The 24,066-nt window shown below is 39.5% G+C and overlaps 1 protein-coding gene across 4 annotated transcripts in view; it reads right to left on the reverse strand.

Moving 5' to 3' along the window:
• KIF6 (kinesin family member 6) overlaps nucleotides 1-24,066 on the reverse strand; it is a 277,394-nt gene that overhangs the window by 166,147 nt on the left and 87,181 nt on the right. For all 4 annotated transcript variants that reach the window (XM_045011992.1, XM_045011993.1, XM_045011991.1 and 1 more), the window contains 4 exons: nucleotides 23,586-23,792; nucleotides 15,583-15,726; nucleotides 12,951-13,037; nucleotides 49-152 (listed from right to left, as the gene is read on the reverse strand). In XM_045011992.1, the coding sequence (XP_044867927.1) occupies nucleotides 49-152; nucleotides 12,951-13,037; nucleotides 15,583-15,726; nucleotides 23,586-23,792 (542 nt within the window). The remainder of the gene's footprint in view (nucleotides 1-48; nucleotides 153-12,950; nucleotides 13,038-15,582; nucleotides 15,727-23,585; nucleotides 23,793-24,066) is intronic.

Raw genomic sequence — 24,066 nt, forward strand, 5'->3', positions numbered from 1 at the left:
ACAAAAACTTTCACTGTGAATGTAGAAAAAGAAACTATGAAGCATTACTGAAGTAGCTCTTCTTGTGTGAGTTCTTCTGTTCTTTGCTCCCCAGTCACCAGGGCCAGCTCATCCTTCAGTTCCTGGATCACCTTCTTCAGCTGGGTAATCATCTACAAATGGCAAGGCAATAAAACAAGCATCACCTTCTGATTAACGGCTAGACCATGATCTTTGCATTAGAAACTTGAGATCAATAGAGCATTACACTGTGTGTGTTTCTTTCACTCTCATTTTACAATTTCCCTTTTTTCACATAGGCCAAAATGACTAAATATATTCCACTTTTTTTGTCTTTTCCATTTATAAAAATGGAAAAAGCCTTCCAAATTCAGTAAATTGTATGTGTTAGAAGACATGGATGTACAGTATGATTTTAAAAGATTACATATACGAAAAATCATTTGTCATTGGAGTGGAAGAGAATTTTACGACATTACTTTTGCTTGTTATTGTATCTTTGTCAAAAAGAGTAAAAGATTAGACAACCACACCCCAAAGCTGGATTATTCTTTTCTTCTTTAGTAAGAGAAGTTTCTAAATGTAAACTAAATTTTTAATTTAGAAGTTTTTTTAAATATAAAAATCAATATTCTCCAGTATAAACTTACACTGTGCCTTATTCATATACAGCCAACAACCAGCAAGTATTATGAATCAACATAATGAGAAGTAATTAAACCACATTAATAAGTAGAAGTAATTGAGGAGGTGATTTGAATATCTATATTGTGTTTCCTAATATTGTAATTATTGAAACCTGGATCTCATTGCTCTAAAACAGAAAGTTTGTATGAGGAGACATCTGGTAACACGATATCCTCCTAGGAATAAATCCTGTGAGGTGTTGACCTCCTGCAACTCCCCTTGACTGAAATATGAACAGCAGGTACTTGGCACCTCTCAGGATTTTGCCCTTTTAATGAATTAACATCTTATGATGGATTAGAGAAATATCAAAAGTACATTATTTTTCAAAACCCTTAATAAATACAAAGGCCTTGATTCCAGATACAATAGCTTCCAAATGTTACATGGCATAGATTTCGGGCAAAATTAAACATCTGATTGTATATGCTCTCTAAAGCTAAGATTCTTTGGGTGTCCTAATCATGCATTAAAATCCTTTCAAATATATGGATTTCTTCACCATAAATTTAACTGTAACTTTGAATTTCCTGCATTTCTGAGTTTTTAAAAAATAACTAAAATGCTGTTGAAAGTTTTTTTTAATGTTGAAGTAACTAGGACCATATGTACTTTGAAAGTTTTACTCCAACGCAACAAAGCATTTTACATGGGAATTAAATATGTTGGTGAATGTCTCATTACAAACTCTCTGATTAACACCATAAATGTGCTGTATTCCCATTGGTATGTCAGGGATTTTTAATCTGATATTAGGACTGGTTACTCTACTGTTACTCTCTGATACTGACCCAGTATTTGGTACAGACTTTAAAGTGAAAATTTGGGCTGGAAGTATAAAAAGGCAATGCACACAACCGACCCTTCACCTTTAGATAGTGATTTCAAATGTTACGATGATTAAAATGTATCTGATCTATATTTGAAATGCAATCTACAGGGTAGGGGTAACATGTTGATTTTTTTAAACAGCGTTAAAAATAAGCTCATAACCATAATTATAAAATACTATTTGTAACACTCGGTATCTCAGGGGAACCCCCTGAACCTCCATGTTCATCCTTATAATACGATTGTGTGGTATCCAATGCAAAGTTTGTCATGTCAGGTGTCTTTGGAAGGCTCATGATGCACTGAGCATTGTTGTTATAGTGATGTTATAGGTTGTAATTTCATGTATATAGTTATGAGGCTGAAAAATGTGTCCTAATGGCTTAAAACAAACCCAGGCAAAACTCTCCAGGAACACAAGGGCATTTCACACCTCACCAGGGCATGTATGGGACAAACCCAGCCCAGCCTCACAGGAACAAAGGATACTGGCCTAGGCAGCAACAAAGGATCTAATGGATTCTCCAGTGAGTCACCCCCCTTCCTTTGGTCAGTCAGGGACTACGATGAGGTAATGCTCACCTGACCCTGAAGGGGGGAGGCAAAGCCAAGAGGGAAGAAAAGACATGATAAAAGGGAGACACGTTTACCATGCTCTTCCCATCTCTTCCACCTCCATCTATAGACATCACCACCAAGCAACTGAAGCGCTGACCAAAGGGGAGAACTTGGCTGAAGGGCAACCAGCCAGCCTGTGGTGAGAAGCATCTAAGTTTGTCAGGGCACTGAAAATGTTAAGATCACCTTAGAATGCGTTTTGCATTCTAAGGTGATTTGACCAAATCCGAATTGTGGTGCTTTGACTTATAATCACTCAAAATCTATCTTTTGTAGTTAATACATTTGTTTGTTTATTCTACCTGAAGCAGTGCATTTGGTTTGAAGCGCGTCAGAGACTCCCTTTGGGATAACAAGCCTGGTGCATATCAATTTCTTTATTAAATTGATGAACTCATATAAGCTTGCAGCGTCCAGCAGGCATAACTGGACACTGCAAGACAGAGGTTCCTAGGGTTGTGTCTGGGACCAGAGATATTGTTTAGTGTCATTCGGTTGCACAGTCCAAGCAGCGGCTGGCCAAAAGTGCTCACTCATGTAGCTGGGAGCAGCTTACACGCTAGAGGCTGTGCATGAACAGCCCAGGAGTTGGGGTTCTCACAGCAGAGCAGGGTAAGGCTGGCTCCTAGAGCCAAGGATTGGAATGACCTAGCAGATCACTGGTCCAGATAACACCAGGGGAACGTCACACTATTATTTTACTTTTTGATTAGTGCCAACAGTATACTAGATTCAACTGAGGCTCAGCGTTTGGTTTTTGGATTGAACTAAATCTTGCTTTTGTTTGGAAACAGGTAATTAAAGCTAAACTGCTTTAAAGAAGAAGAGAAGAAAATGGTCAGTTTAGCTGAGATACACAGTGAAAAACATACAGTAACTCTCCATAATGAGGGATAAAATACATATCAGAGTCAAACTTACCTTAATAGCATTAAGGTGTTACGCACACCCTTTGTATGACCCGCACTTACAGTAAAGATGATGAATCGTGAAACTAGTATGGTGCTCAATTTTATGTACCAAATCATAAGCCCAGCACACACAGCTGTGCACTGGGAAGAGAACTGTGGTAGTGATGAAGGACAAGGATTCCCCTTAGACCACAGTGTGGTCATGGAACCATGTAGCCTCTGTGGTTCTTGTGCTTTATCCCCTTACTTCATGGGAGGGAATGGCCAAGAGATTCATAAAATCGCAGATCCACTAACTCCATTTCTAACCCTCCCTAGTCCAACTATGCTTTGCTCCCCAAACACCACCTTGCAGACCGCAGCACACTGAACATGTGAAGAAAAGCTCTGCAGTATGTAGTAAATGTTGGGGGCCCTGCATGTGTTCCACTGTAATTAAGACTTCTGTGGCCATGAAAAGGGTGTAGCAGGATTTAACCCTATATGGTAAAAAAAGTCTCATGCAATGTTAAACTTCTTCTATTATGCTTCATTTTGCCTCTCATTTTAAGTTTTTTTAATAGCTAGAGTTGTGGGAGAAAGAATTTATAGCAACGTGTGAGAAGACCCAGCAAGGATCACTTGTATCCCCTCTGAACTTTCAGAACAAGTTAAAATAAACACAGAGCCATTAACAGTGGTGGCTGAAATGTGTTAGATAACAGTAAATGTCAGTCACAGTTAGGATACTCATTAATCAAAAGAAAAAAACATGCCTGAGAAATCAACTGCCTCCTATGTCATATAAAACCCTTTCTTCATTATTTTTTTTAATTAACCAATTATGGGTCCACAGAAATACAAAATATACAATTAAAAATTAACTGTGTAAGACTTCAGAAATAATAATGGATTATTTTAGAGTATTAAAAAGAACTGATTATGGAAGTTATGCTGAACAAAAAAGGGACCAAAAATAGTTTCAACTAGAATCATTCAAATTCTGTGTTCTTCAAAGATGAAAAGCAATGGTCCAGTTTTTAAAGACAGTGGACATAAAATTGCAGAAATGGAGGCTAAGAATTATGGGTTCCAATACTAGTAGTTGGATATCAACAAAATAATATAATGAGATTTTATCTTGAACTTATATTCCTTCTGAGATCTTTGTTGTTCTCTATATACTGCAACTCATCTATCACTCTTTCCTCACTGCATCCAAGCTTCCCCCTCTGGAGAAATTTATGTAACATTACCCAAATGTTGCATTGTGTCAGAAGAGACTATCTTTTGATCTTCAATATGCAGCCCACTTGCTGAGACAGCTATCATTATGTGCTGTAGTGTACTGAACTGGTCATTCCTTAAAATGATGCTCTCTGAGTTTTCAAAGGAAACAAGTTATTGGTTCTGTAACCAGTACAGAAAATTACTTTTTATTTTACTTCCTAATATACCAAGTTTCAGGAGTTCAAACCTTCTCATGAAATGAAGTTAATATGCAATGAATCTGGGTGTTGCATATAGCATCTTTTAATGGAAATAGTAGCCACAAGCCAAATAGACAAATGTGTATATTCTAATTCTGTTACATACATCAAAGAAAGCAGTTTGTCCCTTTTTTTGTGGCAAACTTTCCCTTTACGAGTGTGGATTATTACCCATCTCCTCTTCTGGAACTTCCTTCTCTATCCCCTGCTCTCTTCCTCAATCCCCCCTGCTTCCCTCAGGAGCTGAACAAGGACTACTGCTTAACATTTTATCATAGAAATCCCATTTCTATTCCTGATTTATTCTTCCTCCTCCTTCCTTAATGGCGACTGGAGCAATGGAACCTCTTTTCCTGGATAGAGTGAAGTACAGCAGACCTTTGTGAAGATAGCTCCAAAGAACAGTTCCAAGCCTTACATCATACTATGCGCTGGATTAAGCATGCAACCTCAGTAGCGTACCTTATTTCTCCAGACCTATGAAGCTGTAACTATTTTATCACTAAGATGGCTATTGACACCCTCTTTCCCTCCCATTTCTGCTGAATGCTTCTAAGTTTTAAATAGCCATCTAAATAAACATGGATCAATAATCATTGTTACAGAAAACACAAGATTAAAGGAAGCCAAATGTAAGCTTGGAAACAATAGTTAATTTCTAAAACTCAGTAAAAGTTCTCATCTCTGCGCACCCTAAGTACAGTGAGTTCAACCTTGTATTGCTATCTCTCCCAGTGCAAGGACCAAGGGTTTGTAAGAAACAAGACAAATGTAGATGGCACTCCCACTGTTCTTTCTCCTGAGATCCAGTGAATCGCTTCTATAACAGAAAAGTGGAGAACTAACTCTGAAATTCTTATTTCAGACAGCTGGAGAAAACTTGACTTATACTTAAACTTCTAATATGCTAGTAAAAAAAAACAATAATGGATTATAAAGAAATAATTAAAGCTTACAGCCAAGATTTAAAAATGAATGGTGACAATTAGATTTCTAAATCCTTACTTACATGTATAAGTGCCCTAATTTTCAAAAGTGCTGAGCACCTAGCAGAGCCCACTGAAGTTACCAGAAGGTGCTGGATGCTCAGGACTTCTGATTTTTCAGATTATTTTACTGTGCAAGGGGCTATAAGAACCCTCACTTCTCTATGTTAGGAGTTTTGTATAGCACTAACTGTAGCATAGAAAAGTAAATTCTATTTTGTAGTATTTATCTAACTGAACTTCTAAAGGATCAAACCTGTATACATGGCTTAAATGCAAAGTTTCAGCATTAACAGAAACCATAAAGAAACCCATTGTGTCTAAAAAAATTAAATAAAAATGATAAGATGGTAATGCCAAGGGAAAATATGTCTGCATTAAGATGTTTTTCTCAGCTAAAATGTCAGGATGCTTGTGGTACTAAATGTGGTATACCATCTTCCTACTAGATTATGCCATTACTAATCAGGGAAGGCATATGATGATATATACATGAGGATTACATTTAGAACTCTCTGATCTCAAGCCATCAATATGAAACAATAAAGTATCCACTGACACAAATCCCATCAATGTTCTTGTGTCTACCAGATGTTATTTTTTTCCTCCCTTTTTTCTTCTTCCTGACCATCTTTAATAAGAAAATTATTACTTATGGATGAAAACAAAATTAGAATAAAAAGAAATATAAAATAGACAAGCATTCACACATACTGACTTTGTGAACAGTAAAGAAGCAATAGCACATGGCAAGCAGTACATAGGCAACTGCAGCATGCTTGGGAAAGGCAAGGTAGAGAAAAGCATGGGTTTGAAAGTTAAATTACTTTAGCTACACAGGAAGTGCAATATGCACAGTGAAACACGTCACAAGAAGTACTATGTGCTATTGTGGAAAGGAATTTTGGCAATGAAATATGGAAAGTAAACCAATCAGGCTGGAGTATTTACTGGACATCATAGACTTGGCTGCCACTGATGTAGTAGCCATTTGGAAAACTCCAGTAGAAGCAACACTTGTAAAGCCATTTCATGTTAATTCTAAACATTGTTCTGGCAGTTGGACTCTCTTTGCAATTAACTTTTGTCTCAGTTTTTGTTAATGAAATCTTATGCAGTCAGGAACCTGCTACTGTCTATATTACACACACAAGACTACTCTGCTAAAAAAAACATTAAGTTTACAAAGGCAAAGACTCAAAAGTTAGTAAATGTCAGAATTAAAGTTGCCTGTGCAAACTTAATTCAGCCCTCTCTGTGTATGAACTGTGATACACTCTTGAATTACTTGATCACATACCGTTTTTTTCACAAGAGCCCTGTTGCATTCAGGGCACAGGATGGACAGTGATCACTTAATGACCAGCTATTCAATATTTTATTTTCTACTAACTGATCGATGTGTGGCCTATGCCTTACTTACTGCACACTATTCAAACCCTCCTCTGAAGACAGAATTATTAATTTTCTAATCAGCTTTTCTATCATGTTAATTATAGTACAGTATCTGAACTCCCAGTCTCAATTTTCCTCTTCCCACATCCAACAACTTCCTGTCCTACTTTCAACTTCCCTTCCCCTAATGCTCCTTGTCCCAATCTACTCCCTCTGTTACCCCCACCCTGCACTTCCAGCTCTTGTCCCCTCTACATTCAAATCAGGCAGCTTCTTCCTTCACATTGCCTAGACACAATAGAGGGTCACTGAGAATACAGGAAAAACAGGCTCCCTGCTCCTCAGTTCAGGTTTCCAGATCTAGCAGGGCACCACAGCAGCCCAGAGCTGCAATTGACTAGAAAGTCCTGCTGAGCCCTGGGCTGGAGCATGCTTAATGTGAGTGAAATCTTCAGGGCATTTAGCTGATAAAATCTAAGTGGTCTCTACTGAGCATATGGAAACTGATTTTTTCAAAGGCTTACAACTTGGCCACATGTGGGAGTATTTTCAGAGAGATGAGATATCCCTGACACAAAGTCTGCCCCTCTGCCAAATTTCAAGTCCCTGCCCCCAAAGCATGGGTGCACTAGAACTGTACAAATAAAAGGTCACAAAATAAAACAACCTTTTTCCATAGCCATATTCTTCTCAGAATCAGCAACACAATTTTGGCTGAAATTTTCAAACAAACAAACAAATTCAGCCCGTGGCAGACATCTTGAATGGAAAATTTCAGCCCTAAGATTTGGCAAAGTTATTAGCAACTGAACTCTTATAATCGGAAGTGTCAAGCAACCTTCATAATAGGCAGTGAAAACAGCCCCTACTCAAATCCTCAAAAAGATTCAAACAAACAAAGGAGTTTGCTGCCCTCATATAAATGTCACATTGTAAAGAGACTCCCTGGAATGTATGTTTATTCTATACCATAACTGAGAAGCAGAAATATTATCAGCAGAAAAGGAGAGAATATCTTATAGGTCAAATAGTAGATTCAAAAATATAATTCACTAACAGATTTGTCATTGGCTGATACTACTAAATCTAAATCTTACAGAATGCAATATTTCATTGTGTACTTACTATATTTGATCTGTGCTGAAAGTTTAGTTTGATTTTGATTTCTAATATATTTATGGTCTATGTATAAAAAAGTGTCAGAGTTAAGCTGAGTCATCTTCAGGAGTGAATTCTCCATTGTACAGTAGGGTTATCAACGATAATTTTACAGAGTGAACAGTTCTCAGAAGTTTTAATTTCAAAAGCAAATAGTTAAAATATATATGGTCTTCCTTTTGAGAATTAACCAGTCTTCATTCTGCACTAACAGAGAAGTGGCCCCACTCTAGAATAACAGTTTCAGACTCACTTCATCTCAGTGTTTTTAGCTCAAGCACAAAGTTCCTTAGTTTTACCAACCGTTAGACTGCATATTTGTCAGTGATCTGGCTCATATGGCATGGTAATGAGTCTTCCTTGGAAATAATGTACGGAACACCAGTCACTGCTGCTGTGGACTTCACCATGAGATAATTTACAGTGACATAAAATAGACATTTTAAGTCAACTATTTGGAAATAACAAATAAGGGGATCTGAGATCAGAATCAGTCCCTATCAACATTATTTAATCATCATTAATAATAATTAATTTCAAAGTCACCATTCACAAACTTCAATGGTCAGCTCATGTTACTCATAATACACCTCTACCCTGTCGAAGAAAAACTCAGTTCTCGCTTTTTGTTTGGGTGCAGCAAAATCAAATACTTTATTATTTCTCCAGTAATTACAATGGAGGGAGAGAGTGCCATAGGACACAGGGTCGCCCCAGTCCTGGACAGGTCTCTCAACTGGTAAACAATTACATCAAGCCTTTATACCTTTGTTACAGACAATTTCTAACAATCATGGAGACAGTAAAAAGCAACAAATACATTTTGTTTATACATAGCAGAAAGGCTTATCTTATTTGTCTCTCTCTTAAGAAAAGCAAGCCTGCATTTTGGTTAGTGATTGAAAGGTCGTAATAACTTTGTACACAGTTCTTGTCCTGTCGCCTCGCACTATCTTTGCTCCTACAAGTCTCACGTCATTAGGGTTACAGTATGGCCTGACTCTTGCTAATTGACTGACACGCATTAAAATCCGCTTCAAATCCTTATTGAAGCTTTCCCTGCTTCCACACTCCCCCCTTTTGTACTTCTAGTACAACAAATATTTTCAAATCTCCATTTGCATTAATCCATGGATTTCAGATTCTACAACAGATATGTCAACCTTAGGGGTTTTCATGGGATGTAATGACAATGCATGATTAGTATGAACATGAAAGGTATTATTACTATCATTACGTCTTTTACAACAACAACATAATCCTAAACTAACTAACAACACTACAAACAATAACATTCCCATAGGAATAAAATAATGGGGTTGTTGTACAGTTTTGGTCACAAAGCACAATACATCATACTTAATACATAAAGTAGACTCTCTATAAGCTGTATGAAAGGCATTCTGTTCAGCATGATATATATATTCCGAAGCATATGAATTTGCCCTTGCAATTCAGAGATTCTTCGAACCTCTGGTAATAATGAAAGCAAATTTTGAAACCGATCAGGCACTACTCTAGTCCAATTAAAATATACCTGAAATCTGAGAGCTACTTGCAACATTCTAGCTGCAGGCCAGGAAATGATATGATTGCCTGCAGCAGTGGTAAGATCAATATGTATATCTTGTAAAATGGTGGCATTAACGTACACACAGCTATCATTAGCTTGAAAAAGTGGGTGTCCCGTCAGGGTAGTTCCTTGACCTCCACCCTCTCAACAAATATTGTCATAAACAGTGACAACTTCCCCTGGCTTCAGTTTATAGATACACTGAGCTGTGGTGGTTCTAACAGCCAAAATGTCCATTGACTCTCTATTCTTATCCAAAATGTCAGGTGTTCAGACTGACACTGCATATAATCAAATTTTAAAGCTTCATTAAAAATAATAAAACAACAATGGAGAGTGTTGGGAATGCTCCCACCTCACACAGGAAAAATATGAATGCCCCAAGCCTTAAGCCACTTTAATACTCACACATGTCCCACTGGAAAGTTAAGCTTTGCAAATATAATTCCAATTCTGCAACTTGTACTGCCTTTGGTTTGCCTCTGTCTCTATTTTCCACAAGCAGCTGGGGCTGAAAGCAGTTTTTCTTTGCATTTAGCATAGTCCGCACTGATTCTTGACCTTGAACACAAAACAACTTCTCCTATCTCTGGGCGAAGCCGAATTTCAAATTAACCCGTTCCTAGACAAATTGCTCACACTGTGTCAGAGGCTTTTCTCTGGTGATTAAAAGCTCCTCTGAGATATATGATCTTATCTAGATTGAAGGTACCTTCTAATGGGCATTGTTTAAATGAATTTTCACGCGTGTGAAGATTCCAATTCGCTAAATACCTGCAGGTTTTAGGAGCATAATGTACGTACATGTAATATGCTGGGGTACCCTTAGGGGGTAAGGTGGAATGTTTAGACTGTCCCTTACCCATTTTCCCCTTACACACAGAGAGAGGGTGCCCTGTCCGCGCTAGCGGCTCAGAAACTAAGGATCTTTCCCTACAGGGCACTCACACAGGAGAGACTCACAAGGAAGACTACGACTCTCCTACACCTCCCTTCAGCAAAGAGCGTCGGCTAGTCTCTGGGAGACGGCGCCGCGTACTCTAATTGCATCCAGTGAGACGAACAGATTGTCAGTAGCCCACACAGAAGGGAAAGGGGAGGGAAGATGGGTTCACACACTCCTAGACCCAGGCAGCTTCCTCGCCGGACTATGCCAGGCTGAGTCAGCCCACCGTGGGTCGGATCTCCTAAAGATCCACTAGTTACCGGGCTTGCGTTAGAGCAGTCCTGATCATTAGCTTCCGCTTCACAGGGTACTCTGGGCGTCTTCCGATAACGATCACTCACACTGGTGTACACACACACATACACCAAGGCCTCTTTTCTTCCTTTTTAACCCTTTTTTAACCTTTTTATCTCTTTTTAAATTTTTTTTTTTTTTACCTGGACCGGACCAATACCATGAGGCGGTATGACAACCCCTCTTGAGGCGGTAAAAACCCCTCAGCACCGGTGCATTCTAATGCATTTACCTATGCATTACCTTATGCATTACCTTATGCATTTCCTTGGCCAAGTCAGCAGTTCCCAGTACTGCTATAAACTAACCTTATTGGGGCCTCTCCCCAATACCACTTTGCATCTGATCCTGCTGCACAGTCAATAAGTTCAGATGGCGTGAGCCCAACAGAGACAGACGTCCTCACGGAAAGTCCTCCTCCGATACCCCAATAGAGATTTCAAAAGGTCTCATACCTCTCATGTGGCGCCATGGGGTTCGAAGGGGAATGATCCGTAGTAGCCGTCTGTGGGTCCGTGGGCGTTGCCATCCCGGACGAGCCCCCAAATTGTCGAAGAAAAACTCAGTTCTCGCTTTTTGTTTGGGTGTAGCAAAATCAAATACTTTATTATTTCTCCAGTAATTACAATGGAGGGAGAGAGTGCCATAGGACACAGGGTCGCCCCAGTCCTGGACAGGTCTCTCAACTGGTAAACAATTACATCAAGCCTTTATACCTTTGTTACAGATAATTTCTAGCAATCATGGAGACAGTAAAAAGCAACAAATACATTTTGTTTATACATAGCAGAAAGGATTATCTTATTTGTCTCTCTCTTAAGAAAAGCAAGCCTGCATTTTGGTTAGTGATTGAAAGGTCGTAATAACTTTGTACACAGTTCTTGTCCTGTCGCCTCGCACTATCTTTGCTCCTACAAGTCTCACGTCATTAGGGTTACAGTATGGCCTGACTCTTGCTAACTGACTGACACGCATTAAAATCCGCTTCAAATCCTTATTGAAGCTTTCCCTGCTTCCACAACCCCAATATAACGTGACCTGATATAGCATGAATTTGAATATAATGCGATAAAGTACTGCTCGGGGGGGGGAGGAGGGGGGCTGCACACTCCGGCAGATCAAAGCAAGTTTGATATAATGCGATATGATTTTTTGGCTCCTGAGGACAGCGTTATATAGGGGTAGAGGTATATCTAATATTTATTTGTACTGATATTAGGTAGGATTATCTGAAGTGCTCAGCACTGGCCTATCTACTCCTATTGGAGTCAATGGTAAAACCTCCATTGATTCCATGGGACCTCTGTTAGCACGTACTGAGTATTACTGATCTAGATGGTATATAAAGCCGGATGCCCCTTCATAGCTGGTAGTCAGTCACTTCTTCATAAGATAAGAAATCCCTGTAATGAAATCCTTAGAACATGATAGCAAACTTTTTCCTAATACAGACCGCATCTTAACATAGACCTCTTCTGGACCATCTGCCCTTTCATTTGCTATTTCATGGTCCAATTCTCCACTCAGGGGTTCATCTTGCTCCCATTGAAGTCAATGGGGAAATTCCTATCAACTTCAATGGAGCAGGATGAAACCCTAAGTTCCCATCACCTAATATCTCTTGTGGCAATTGTAAGCAATTGTTTATATGAAAAAGTAATATTAGGAAAATGGTTAATGTATGCTTTACTGTTTTTCATACAATACAGCAGGTGGAAGAATAGAAAAAGGCCACCATCAACCAACCAGAGCCCTGTAGGCTACTGGTGGTCTGTGGACCACAGTTTGGGGAACAACTGCGCTGGAGGAAGCACAAGGATTGTTATGAAAAGTATGGTTCCTTTTTAATGACTGTAGGAGTTTCCCATGCCATTAGGAGCTTTTTAAAAAGGTCAGTTTTATTGTAATTATCCTCAGATGGCAAAATAAAAACAACAGCAGCAGCAATTTTACAGCAAAAGCTGGAATTTGTATCTAAACATGACTGATTGGGATCATGAAATCTTCAACATGTATGTGGCTGTACCTTTTTACTAAAACAAAACAAAACGAAAAAATACCACCACCCAAAACCCCTCTTACCAGTCTAGGGTCAATTTCTTCATTAAGAACTGCCTCATTCTTAATAAGTGCAACTCGCTGTGCAAATCTGCATGTTGATATAGATTCCTGGAAGGAAAAAAAAAAACCCTTTAGCATGCACTGATGTAAATGGTTTTGCTAAATTCAACTCTTAGTGCTAACTATTTTAAGGAGGATTTTTTTTTATTGATTTTACATTTTACAGTACCAATCTCACACTCCTGGCACTTCAAATCTCTAAAAAAAACCAAACTTCAGTGCAACTATTCTAACTATTAACATATTAACCTGCGTGATAAAACTCTCAAATAAAGGCACCCATATCCAACTCATCAACCCATTTTATCACCAATGCTCACAAAAAAGAGGTAGGATTTGCAGCAAAAAGTTAACAAATCCAGACTTTGGTGAGCTAAGGGGAAAATAAGTTGCAAAATCAAAGGACTTTCAAAGAGAATACCATATCAGTATCCCCTATCCCCACACCATTCACTGGATCTAGTTCTCTAAATAAAAGGGAACATCAGTAGAACAGAAAGCAGTTACAGGATAAACAACTTCTAATACATTCTGTGGCATTTTTCAAAAATAAATGTTGAGGCAAAGCCAAAGCATTCCCTTTCAAGACAGGAATCCTAAAAAATGTCCTATCACAATGATTTCATATTTAATTATTAAATTACATATTATAGACTGGGCTAGCAGCACCACCTATTCTTGTCGTCCAACACTTCTTACTACAATTGATCCTATTTTAAGTTTTACATAACGTTGCCAAACTATTCATTTGGGTTGAAATTTTATTGTTGTACATCTGCCTCAGACTAATTTTTTTTGGAAAATTTCAGCCCAAATGAATAAAGTGTAATATCTGGTAGATATTGCAGCAAGAAAGTGAAGACTTTCACTGTACCATTATTAGCTGGCTCATTCTGGCTGATTTAGTGATTAGATCAACTATTTCTAAACAGGAGCCTAAATTCCAATACAAAATAGACTTACCAGAGTACAAATTGGTGACTGGATGTACAAAATGGATGACAGCAGCACACAACACAGGTAATCGCATAGACAGAATTATGTAGTTTGCATGTGCAGCTACAAGTTATGCCTGCACAATTACCTGTTCACAACTCTTAAGTGCATTAGAAATGTATCCGCTCTTGTGCTTCAGCTAGTAAAAGATCATCTTATTTCCTTTTTACAGGTGTAGTCCTTTCCACTATACGTCGAAGAATAACTTGTTTTTTGTTCATTTTAAAATGTTCTGATTTTATGGAAAGTTAGGATTTAACTATATTATAGCTCCCCCAGGCACAACCTGCAAAATACCTAGAACAGTGGTTCTCAATCCTCGGGCCACATGCGGCCCAATTAGCACACAACTGCAGCCTGGTCAGGCTCTGGGATCAGGACTGCTGCCCAGCCCCACACACTGGGGTCCAGGGTCGGGGCTGGGGCTGCTGCCCTGCCCCGCACGGCAGAGTCCTGAGTTGGGGCTGGGGCTGCTTCACGGCGGGGTCGGGGCTGGGGCTGGGGCTTGGTGGGGTTTGGGTCCGCCACCTGGCCTTGCACAGCAGGGTCCAGGGTCGGGGCTGCTGCCCGGCCCCCACATGCTGGGGTCCAGGGTCAGGGCTGCCGCATAGTGGGGTCCGGGGTCGGGGCTACCACACGGCCCAGCATGGTGGGGTCTGGGGTCCCTGACGCCCACCCCACGCCCCCACTCTGTAGAGGTGTCTCTGGGCGGGGGAAGAGAGGGGCGCTGGGCATAGGGGTCTGTGGGAAGGTTGGGGGAGCACTGTGGTTCTCAATCTGCAGTCTAGGTAACATTGTTGGCCACATATGCAGCCCACAATGATAAATAGGTTGAGAACCACTGACCTAGAACTTGTCTAAATTTAAAAAAAAGATAGGAGAGACAGGTAGATAAACCAACTTGATCCACAGAAAGGCCAACAAACCAAAACATGTGCACACACTCCTGCCAGCACCCCAATCAACCCAACCCTCCCATAACCCTCCCCCAATACCCAAGAGTGAAATCCTGGCCTCACTGAAGTCTATGGGAGTGCTGATATGGACTTCAGGGGGGCAGGACTGCACCAGCATTCCTTATCAACATGCCCTTGGGAAAATTCCTTGCCAAACCTTACTCACAATTCACACATTTCTTCATCATCAAGAAGTTGGTTTTAGTGTTCACCTATTCATCACTAGGCATATCTTCCCCTCATCTGAAGGGAAGATATGCCTAGGGAAGGTTACTTAAAGAATAACACAATTCACAAAGGACACATTAGAGCCTGATTCTGAACCCAGCTAATGTTTAATACTGGTGCATATCTTGTAAGATCTGTCAGGGTACTATAATATTATAAACAGAGATTATATTCATCCACATAATTGATCAGAATTTGGCTTTGAAATGTGAAGTCAGTTACACATAGATCCCTTATGTAGTGGACATAAGTGCTGATTTTAGTCTATCATTCTGCAATTTCCACTGACAGGACTGCACCTTGGAGGCAGTGGCAAGAAAGATTTTTAAAACTTCTGTGTGTCAGAAATTTAAGCATACACACGTGAAAAACAAACATTAACAAATTCACAAGTTCAGAAAGGGATGACATACATCTATGTTTCTTTTGTCTAAAGAGAGTGTTGCAATCATGGTGGTCATGCAGTTTCCTCCCAGGCTGTCTCTAAGCACCGAAGTCATCATAGAGTTCCTGTAGGGAATGTGAGATCGATGTTTCTCTGCTAGGGCAATTATTACCTGAAATAAGAGCAGCAATACATGAGAATTAAATCTGCACATGTATGTACCATATGCACAAGAAGAGGAAATGCCTACTCTGCAATCTGAGGCCCTGATGTTGCAAAGACTTATGCACATGTTTAACTTTAAGCACAAGTAGCTATTACGCATACACACATGTATGTCTTAGAAGGGCAAACAAAAGTGGATTTCATTGTGTTCTAGCTTTGCTTTGCAATTTCTCAGCAAAAAGGAAATTAGGACACATGATAAACTTATAATCTTAGGATTCACTAATATGACAGCAACTTTCATGAAAAACTAAAATGTTCTCTCCATTGGGCTTGTTCATGTATTTTTTGTAAACTCTCTTGAAACTTTGTGCATGTGAAAAAAACCCTCCAAGGCCAGATACTATTTAATGTACTGCTGAAAAGATATACAATAAGACATAGTTCAGTTTAAATACAGATACATAGCCAAAAAGGAAACGATTCACCTACCATTCTTGATTCTCTTGTCAGATATTTACATTAAAAGATTTAATTATTACAAAGTAGCAAAGATTCCATGATGGTGTGTAGGGGTATAAAGGCTTTTTTTGGTAAAAATTTGACATAGGTCTATCCCCACAAGTCGTGAAGCCAGGAGTCATTATGCAGATGACAACACAAAATTGAATAAATACCATTCGCCATCACATATTTTGTTTATGACACATTTTAGAAAAAAGGTAATTTTAAAATTTTGGAGTGTTGATTTTTTAATTAATTATTATTATTAATATTGTCACTATATTCTCTATTATCTCTGCCCAAGAAGCCCAGGCTCCTTATTACCATTAGTTTTATGGTAGCAGCCTTAGATGGGCAAAAAAACAGTTTTCATTTTAATACTTTCAAAAACTATCTTAAATAGCTTTTTAGATGTTAAGATTAAGTATCTTGCAATCTAATAGAAGCAAATCATTTTATTATTAATATGACAGAAGTTCTGAGAGCCTCCATTTTGTTAGGCAGTGGCTGCGCATATACACATAATAACAAACAGTCCCTGCTGCAAACAGCTTATGCTCTGAACAGGCAAGTCAGAAAAAAGGTAAGAGGAAGGAAGTACAGGCAAGTCACATCTTAGGTGCATTTAACATGCGCGAATTCAGCTTTGTGTGGTCGGCAAAAACAGGGAAAAAAAAAGAAAAACAACAATATAAAAACTGCATCTGTAGTGCGGGTGATTCCGCCTGCCATTCAACTCAATGAGTGTTCCACTATACGTGGTTTTCGCTTTATGCGCTAACCGCAGAACAGAACCCCCGCGTAAGATGAGACTTGCCTGTATTATCCCCATTTTATAGATGGGGAACCAAGGTTCAGAGAAATTAAATAGCTTGCTGAAGTTCACAGAGGAAGTCTGTGACAGAGCTGGTAACTGAACCCAATTCTCCTAACTCCCAATGTAATACTTTAACCACAAGATCATCCTCCTTCAGTGAGTTCTAAGAGACTTTTGAGTATAAATAGGACAATCTGGAGGGCAGAGAAATTAAGGGCTTATCTACAAAAACAATCATTTTGCAGCAAGCTGAGGTGGGAATCTATTCTGCAGTAGTTTGCCAACTAAACTATCTGTGTGAACCCTGCTGATGCACATTAACATTTTCTTAGTTCACTTTGATCTAGTCCTCTTTGAAATGGGACTAGACCAAAATGAACTAATGATCAGTTAAAACATGACAGCAAGGATCATATGGACAGTTAGTGCATGGCAGGGTGGTGCGGGGTAGATTCACATCCCATCTTGTTGCAAACTAAATGTTCATCTAGACAAGTCCAAGTGACTTTTAGAAGGTCACACAAGATGTCTTTGGAAAAGCCAGGAACTGAACCCAGGTCTTTTAAGGTGCAGTCTTATGCATTAACCACAAAATCATCCTTCTCTTTACACCATTATAAAGAGGGCATTTCCATCTCTTCAGTAATAATGCAAATGTTTTTAGTGCTCGTAATTCACAAAGTAATAGACCTTCTTAAATACCACTAATCCAGGATTGCAATTTGTCAGCTTGGATCACTGTAATTTAAGGGAGAACCTTTGCATATTTGAGGAGAAAGAAACATTTTGACACTTAAAAAAAATTTTTTTTTAAAACATGCCAGCCGTCTAAAACAGTGTTTCTCAAACTGGGGTGATGACATCCATTATGATGAAGCTTCTTGACCAGTGTTTCTCAAACTGGGGTCACCGCTTGTGTAGGGAAAGCCCCTGGCGGGCTGGGCCGGCTTGTTTACCTGCCCCATCCACAGGTCTGGCTGATCATGGCTCCTACTGGCTGCGGTTCACCGCTGCAGGCCAATGGGAGCTGCTGGAAGCAGCGGCCAGTAAGTCCCTCGGCCCGCGCTGCTTCCAGGAGCTCCCATTGGCCTGCAGCAGCGAACCGCGGCCAGTGGGAGCCACGATCGGCCGGACCTGCGGACAGAGCAGGTAAACAAACTGGCCCGGCCCGCCAGGGGCTTTCCCTACACAAGCGGCGACCCCAGTTTGAGAAACACTGACATAAGAAGACTCCTTTATCATTCAGATTTTAAAAAATGATTTCTATGAAAAATATTATCTGCTTGGCTGAAAAATCTTCCATACCATGTAATTATTACCTTATGACTGCATACTTTGGGACTATACAGTATGGTAACCAACTACTTCAGTATGTCACGCCACATCCAAAATACTCTATCTTTACAAGCATGATTTTAAAAACTATATTTTAATTTTACATTATTTTATTATATGAAACCTTTGGATGTGACATACATTGATTTGACTAAAAGAACAGGAGTACTTATGGCACCTTAGAGACTAACAAATTTATTTCAGCATAAGCTTTCGTGAGCTACAGCTCACTTCTTCGGATGCATAGAATGAAACACACAGATATCTCCTGTGCATCCGAAGAAGTGAGCTGTAGCTCACGAAAGCTTATGCTGAAATAAATTTGTTAGTCTCTAAGGTGCCACAAGTACTCCTGTTCTTTTTGCGGATACAGACTAACACGGCTGCTACTCTGAAACCATTGATTTGACTGCAAACTTAATTTGAGTATGAGAATAAAGCTGAACTCTTTCAGGCTCGTGCATTAGAACCATCAGTAAAAGCTTTTGCAGTCAAAATCCAGGCAGAATTTGAGCCTGCAATAAGATCTGTGTGTGCACTTATGTAGAGCTCACTGCAAAATCAGGGCTCTCGGGTCCAATTCTCATTGAACCTAATAGGAATCTTTGCACTACATTAAATGGGATTTAGATCAGTCCCTTAATAACCATTTCTATTAATGATGTATGATCCATAACAGAGTGCAGCTTGCCCACCCAAAACTGTCTTTATTCTGCAGTGCTAGCAGGAGTAAAAAGTAATAAAATAATAACAATGATAATCATATTTTGCCCTTATATAGAAACTTCAATCTGAACATCTCAGAGTGTTTTCTATACATTAACAAATTTAACCTCACAAAAACTCATGTAAGATAGAAATGATGAGTAGGCAAAACTTATTTTTGTCAGAAAAATAAATAGATATTACTCTGAATACACACATGGAGCAGTTTCGTTGCCCTAGAGGAAACCTGCTTTTGCATCGTCACTTATCTAATCATGACCATAATTAAAAGGTAGTTTTTCTTCTTTAAGTCAAATTTAAACTGATATGGATTAAAAAAAAAATCTGTTCTCAATTTTAGTGTTGTCTGCTGTCAAGCTTTGCTGTCACCTGTACCATAGCAGACAGAAAGACATATTAAGGGCTATTTAAAGTCTAGCCCAAGCTTTCCAAGGATCTGGGAGTGTGAGAAAGAACCTTAAACAGCGCAGATTAGAGGAAAATGGAATAAATTGAGAGTAGGCAGTTTTTCTCAAGATGCCTTAGATTTCCACATATTGTCTGATGAATATATACCGGCTCATGAATTTCCTTACTTATGAAAAAGCTTTCAGATTCTCGACAGACTGTGTTTTCTGACTGGCTACCTGTGGTACTAAATCCATATTTAGAACGTACAGTAAATAGACATATCTGATTGGTTTTTTTAGATCACATACAAATTCAATTTATACCACCAATAAGAATGTGATGGCTATACACTTTTAAAGGGATTTCTGCAATCCTTGGTTGGTTAGAATCAGTATATATTCACCTTGTGCCTTAATAGTAGAGATAAGTAAACCCTAGAGTATAGTATTAAGTTGTCTTGAAAGGATGTAGCTCTCCCTCTGTTCCTGAAAGTATTTCTGATGTATTTAAATTAAATAAATCATAAAACAGAATCCAGTGAATCTACAGGAAGGATTTTGATTGCTCTGTATTTCATAATATCACAATTCCAAGCAGAGGAGGCCAGAATGCAGGAAGGTGGAAAAGAGCCAGTAGTATCAACAGCATCATTTTTACGAGCTAGCTAGCTACTTTAATGGCCTTCATGTGTGCCTCTCACTGCAAGTTAAACAGAGTATAAGACCTTTGTTTAAAAAAAAAATAAATCCAACACCACCACCCCTCCCCAATCTCCTCACTGATTAGTGGAATAACTGGTTGATATTTCCCAACTTCAGAAAAACAAAATAGCCTGTTTTCAAGAGGTTTTTTGTCACTTGGCCTTTTTGCCGAATGCTGTATGCAGTGGGATAAATCCCAATGCATTACAGGGAAATATCTCACGAGGTACAAAGTTGTACAGTATGCTCTGCTCATTTCTTCATTCTTTTTACCATTTGTCTCACTGAATGTCAGCCTCATGGGCCAAGATGTACCCTGTTATTGCGGCATATACATGTTTTAAATGAAACTTTTGGAAAAAGTACTGTATTCACTAGCAGAAATCCAAAACCAACAAAAGTTTGGCAACAGGCATAGTGTTTACTGGACTATGGAAACAATACTATGTATTAAAATTCAAAAAGAACTTCAGTCCTCCAGCAGGTGTGAGGGCTTGCATCTACAGTCAAATGGGCCTTTGAAAGACAATCCAAACTATAATTATTCCAACTTATTAACACAGCAACAACAAAACATATATACAGCAATAGTAATTTATTGATCAGTATGTTATTTTGCTGATTCTTTTACCCTTGGTGGGAGTTTTGGATTGTCCAAAGTGGATAAAAGGTAAAAACTCAGGGAGACATGTAGAAATAGTATGTAACAATGGTTTACAAAAGAAGCATTAACTGAAGCTGAAAAGCTCCTGGTGGGTCACAACATGTTAAGATGAGAGGAAGTGTCTATAAATGGAACCACCAGATCCTTATTTGGTGAGAGGAGAGTCTCTTTCAAAACACTGTTGTTCTGGGGAACATAAGATAATTATGTAAGCTTTCTGGAAGGAGGGAACAAGAGGAGGAAGAAGAAAGGTACCTGTGACATACTGTACCTCAAAATAGTATCCTGTAACCCCTATATTCACTACTTGTATATAGTTATGATATTTTGTTCAAAGAATGCCTTGTAAGGTATTATATGAAAGGTCATGATTTGCTGAAACTCATTGTTCTGTCAAAATATGTATATCATCATTGTATATGGAGTTATGAGATTTTCCTATATGATTGTTATTGAAATATTTTGAGAGTCTGGAAGATGCCACAACTAGTGCTCCAGTGGCAACAAAGGAGTGACCCACAGCCAGATGGGTGTTAAGAGACCATCACCAGTTATTAACCAGCAGGGGAATTATAAACAAGAGATTTAAAATTCAATAAGAGACAGTTGCTTGAGCTCCACACAATGGGGACTGCTTAACTCCATGACTTAGCAAGGCCTCAGGACATGTGATACTTGACTTCATGTTTGAGCCAGTATTTTTACAGGCACATGAGCTGAGGGTATAAAATAAGGGACAGTGGCATCATGAGATCAGCCCTCTCTCCTCTCCCACTTATTCTGAAGGCAACAAGAACGTTTGGGAAGAAAAAGACTTTGAACTGGGGAGATTGGTCCCAGAATGAGAAAGGAATTCAGCCTGTGTACTAAGAATTGCCAGCTTGTGAGAAAAGCTGCTTGATTCAAATTTACTTGGTCTGATAAAATTTAGGATTTAGAACACGTGTTTACTTTTTATTTCTTAGATAACTATTCCTGACCTCTATGCCTACCACTTATAATCACTCGAAATCTATTTTTCTGTGGCTAATAAACTTATTTTAATATTTAATCTTAACCAGTAAATTTGTCCTGAGTGCTTGGGGGATCTGATCAGATTACTAAAGCTGGTGCATGTCCACTATCCTTTGGTGAAGTGGCAAACCAATTAATGAGTTTGCATTGTTCAAGAGGAGGTCTTGAGCTGTGCAAGATGGTACATTTCTGGGGTGCAAGACTGGGCCTGAGGGGAGTTTGCTGGTGTCTCCCCGTGCATAGTTCATGGGAGGCTGAGAAAGCATGCATATAACTTTGGGTGTGCCTTCACATGTTAGAGCAAAGCCTGAAGGGGCTGCTTGTCACTAGCAGAGCAGGGTGAGAGGTACCCTGATCCAGAGAGTAAAAGGGGACACAATGGGCCCACAGTTCACGTTATATCCCAGAGGTCTGTCATAAGACCATTGAATGTCAAGAACAGTGTTTCTCAAACTGGGGTTGCCGCCTGTGTAGGGAAAGCCCCTGGCGGGCCAGGCCGGTTTATTTACCTCCCCCGTCCGCAGGTTTGGTTGATCACGGCTCCCACTGGCCGCAGTTCGCTGCTCCAGGCCAATGGGAGCTGCTGGAAGCAGCGCGGGCCGAGGGACTTACTGGCCGCTGCTTCCAGCAGCTCCCATTGGCCTGCAGCGGTGAACCGCAGCCAGTAGGAGCCATGATCAGCCAGACCTGTGGATGGGGCAGGTAAACAAGCCGGCCCAGCCCGCCAGGGGCTTTCCCTACACAAGCGGCGACCCCAGTTTGAGAAACACTGGTCAAGAAGCTTCATCATAATGGATGTCATCACCCCTTCCCCCCCAGCCTGTTGAGACCCTGACATTTACCATCACATCATTTTTCTGATCCTGAAAGAGATCCTGACCAAATCAGCTGAGAAAAGGAAATCAAATGACAGCACCAATTTAACAGGATCAGCTGAATCACGAGTGATAGCTAGGATGTGAACCAAAGGTTCTTATTATTACTCCTCTCCCTAATTTGCAGGTTTCCATCACCAGCTAATTCCTTTCTGTCTCTCTTTTTTATCTTCTATCTAATAAAAACTCAGTTAGGCCAGCTAGGATGAAACTACCCTTGAACTCATTTGCTATAATCAACAAGGGATGCTAAAAACAATGCCTGAGTAACCTAGCAAAGGTCTATCCAGACTCAGAGTGGCTAATAAAACCAAATGCTATGCCTGTAATTTTCCAGCAACTATGTTGCTAGTTAAAAAAAAAAAAGACAGATACAGAATCTACATCTTCTCTCCTCTGCTATTCTTTTCTTTCTTCCTGTGAGTTTGTATTTTTTAAGACAAAACAACAGTGCTGAACTTCAGCAACTTAAGAAATATCACCTATTTCCCAACAAAGGTTTGTAATATCATCTGAAAAAGTATCAAGCACTGTCTTTTCCCCTTAAAAGAGTCTCTATAGCAAAAGGAAATACAAATAAATTATACAGGGCTTAGCATTGTTAGCACAGATACATTTTGTAGTCTTACTTTTAACGTAAATGTGAAGTGGGGGGGAAGGATTTGAAAATTTTGAATTTGAATAAGAAGTTAACAACCTAAAAAGGTTGAGAAACAGTGCAATAATATGTGGTCCTGAAACTAAATGAGATCAGTATCAAGATTTCAAAAGCAACATACGTGACTAAAAATAAATAAATAAATAAGTAAAAGACAGAGTTTCACACTCTGTTAATTTTACCTGTTCCAAGTAGTGTAATGACAGATTGATATATTTGGCCTCTGTCAGGAGTTGGCCTCCAACTCCAGTCTTTGCAACACGCTCTGAACCAGCCAGGTCTACTAAGTGTAGCTTGGAGCGTCGGATGGTTGCAGATCCTGGTTCCTTGCTTGAGATGTGAATGGTGAAGATGCAGTGGGAACGAGTTGAGGCTTGATTCATTGGAGTCTGTGACAAAAAGGTTACTAAATTTTGACTAAAAAAAATTGCAAAAAAATAACTGCCAGAACACCAGGACGGACTAAACCATATTTATTTAGCTTATAAATCACTACACTGAGATCACTGCAAAGAAAGGCCCAGATTGTACGCACCCCCCCCTTCCCCTCACCCTCCCTCTCCCCCTCCCCCCCAGCTCCTCTTGGTAAACTGTTAACACACATGAAAATTCCCACTGAAGTCACTGGGACTACTTATGCAAGTGGCTGCTCACCAATGGAAG

The sequence above is a fragment of the Mauremys mutica genome, chromosome 3 (genome assembly GCF_020497125.1).
Source record: "Mauremys mutica isolate MM-2020 ecotype Southern chromosome 3, ASM2049712v1, whole genome shotgun sequence".
Classification (NCBI taxonomy): domain Eukaryota; kingdom Metazoa; phylum Chordata; order Testudines; family Geoemydidae; genus Mauremys; species Mauremys mutica.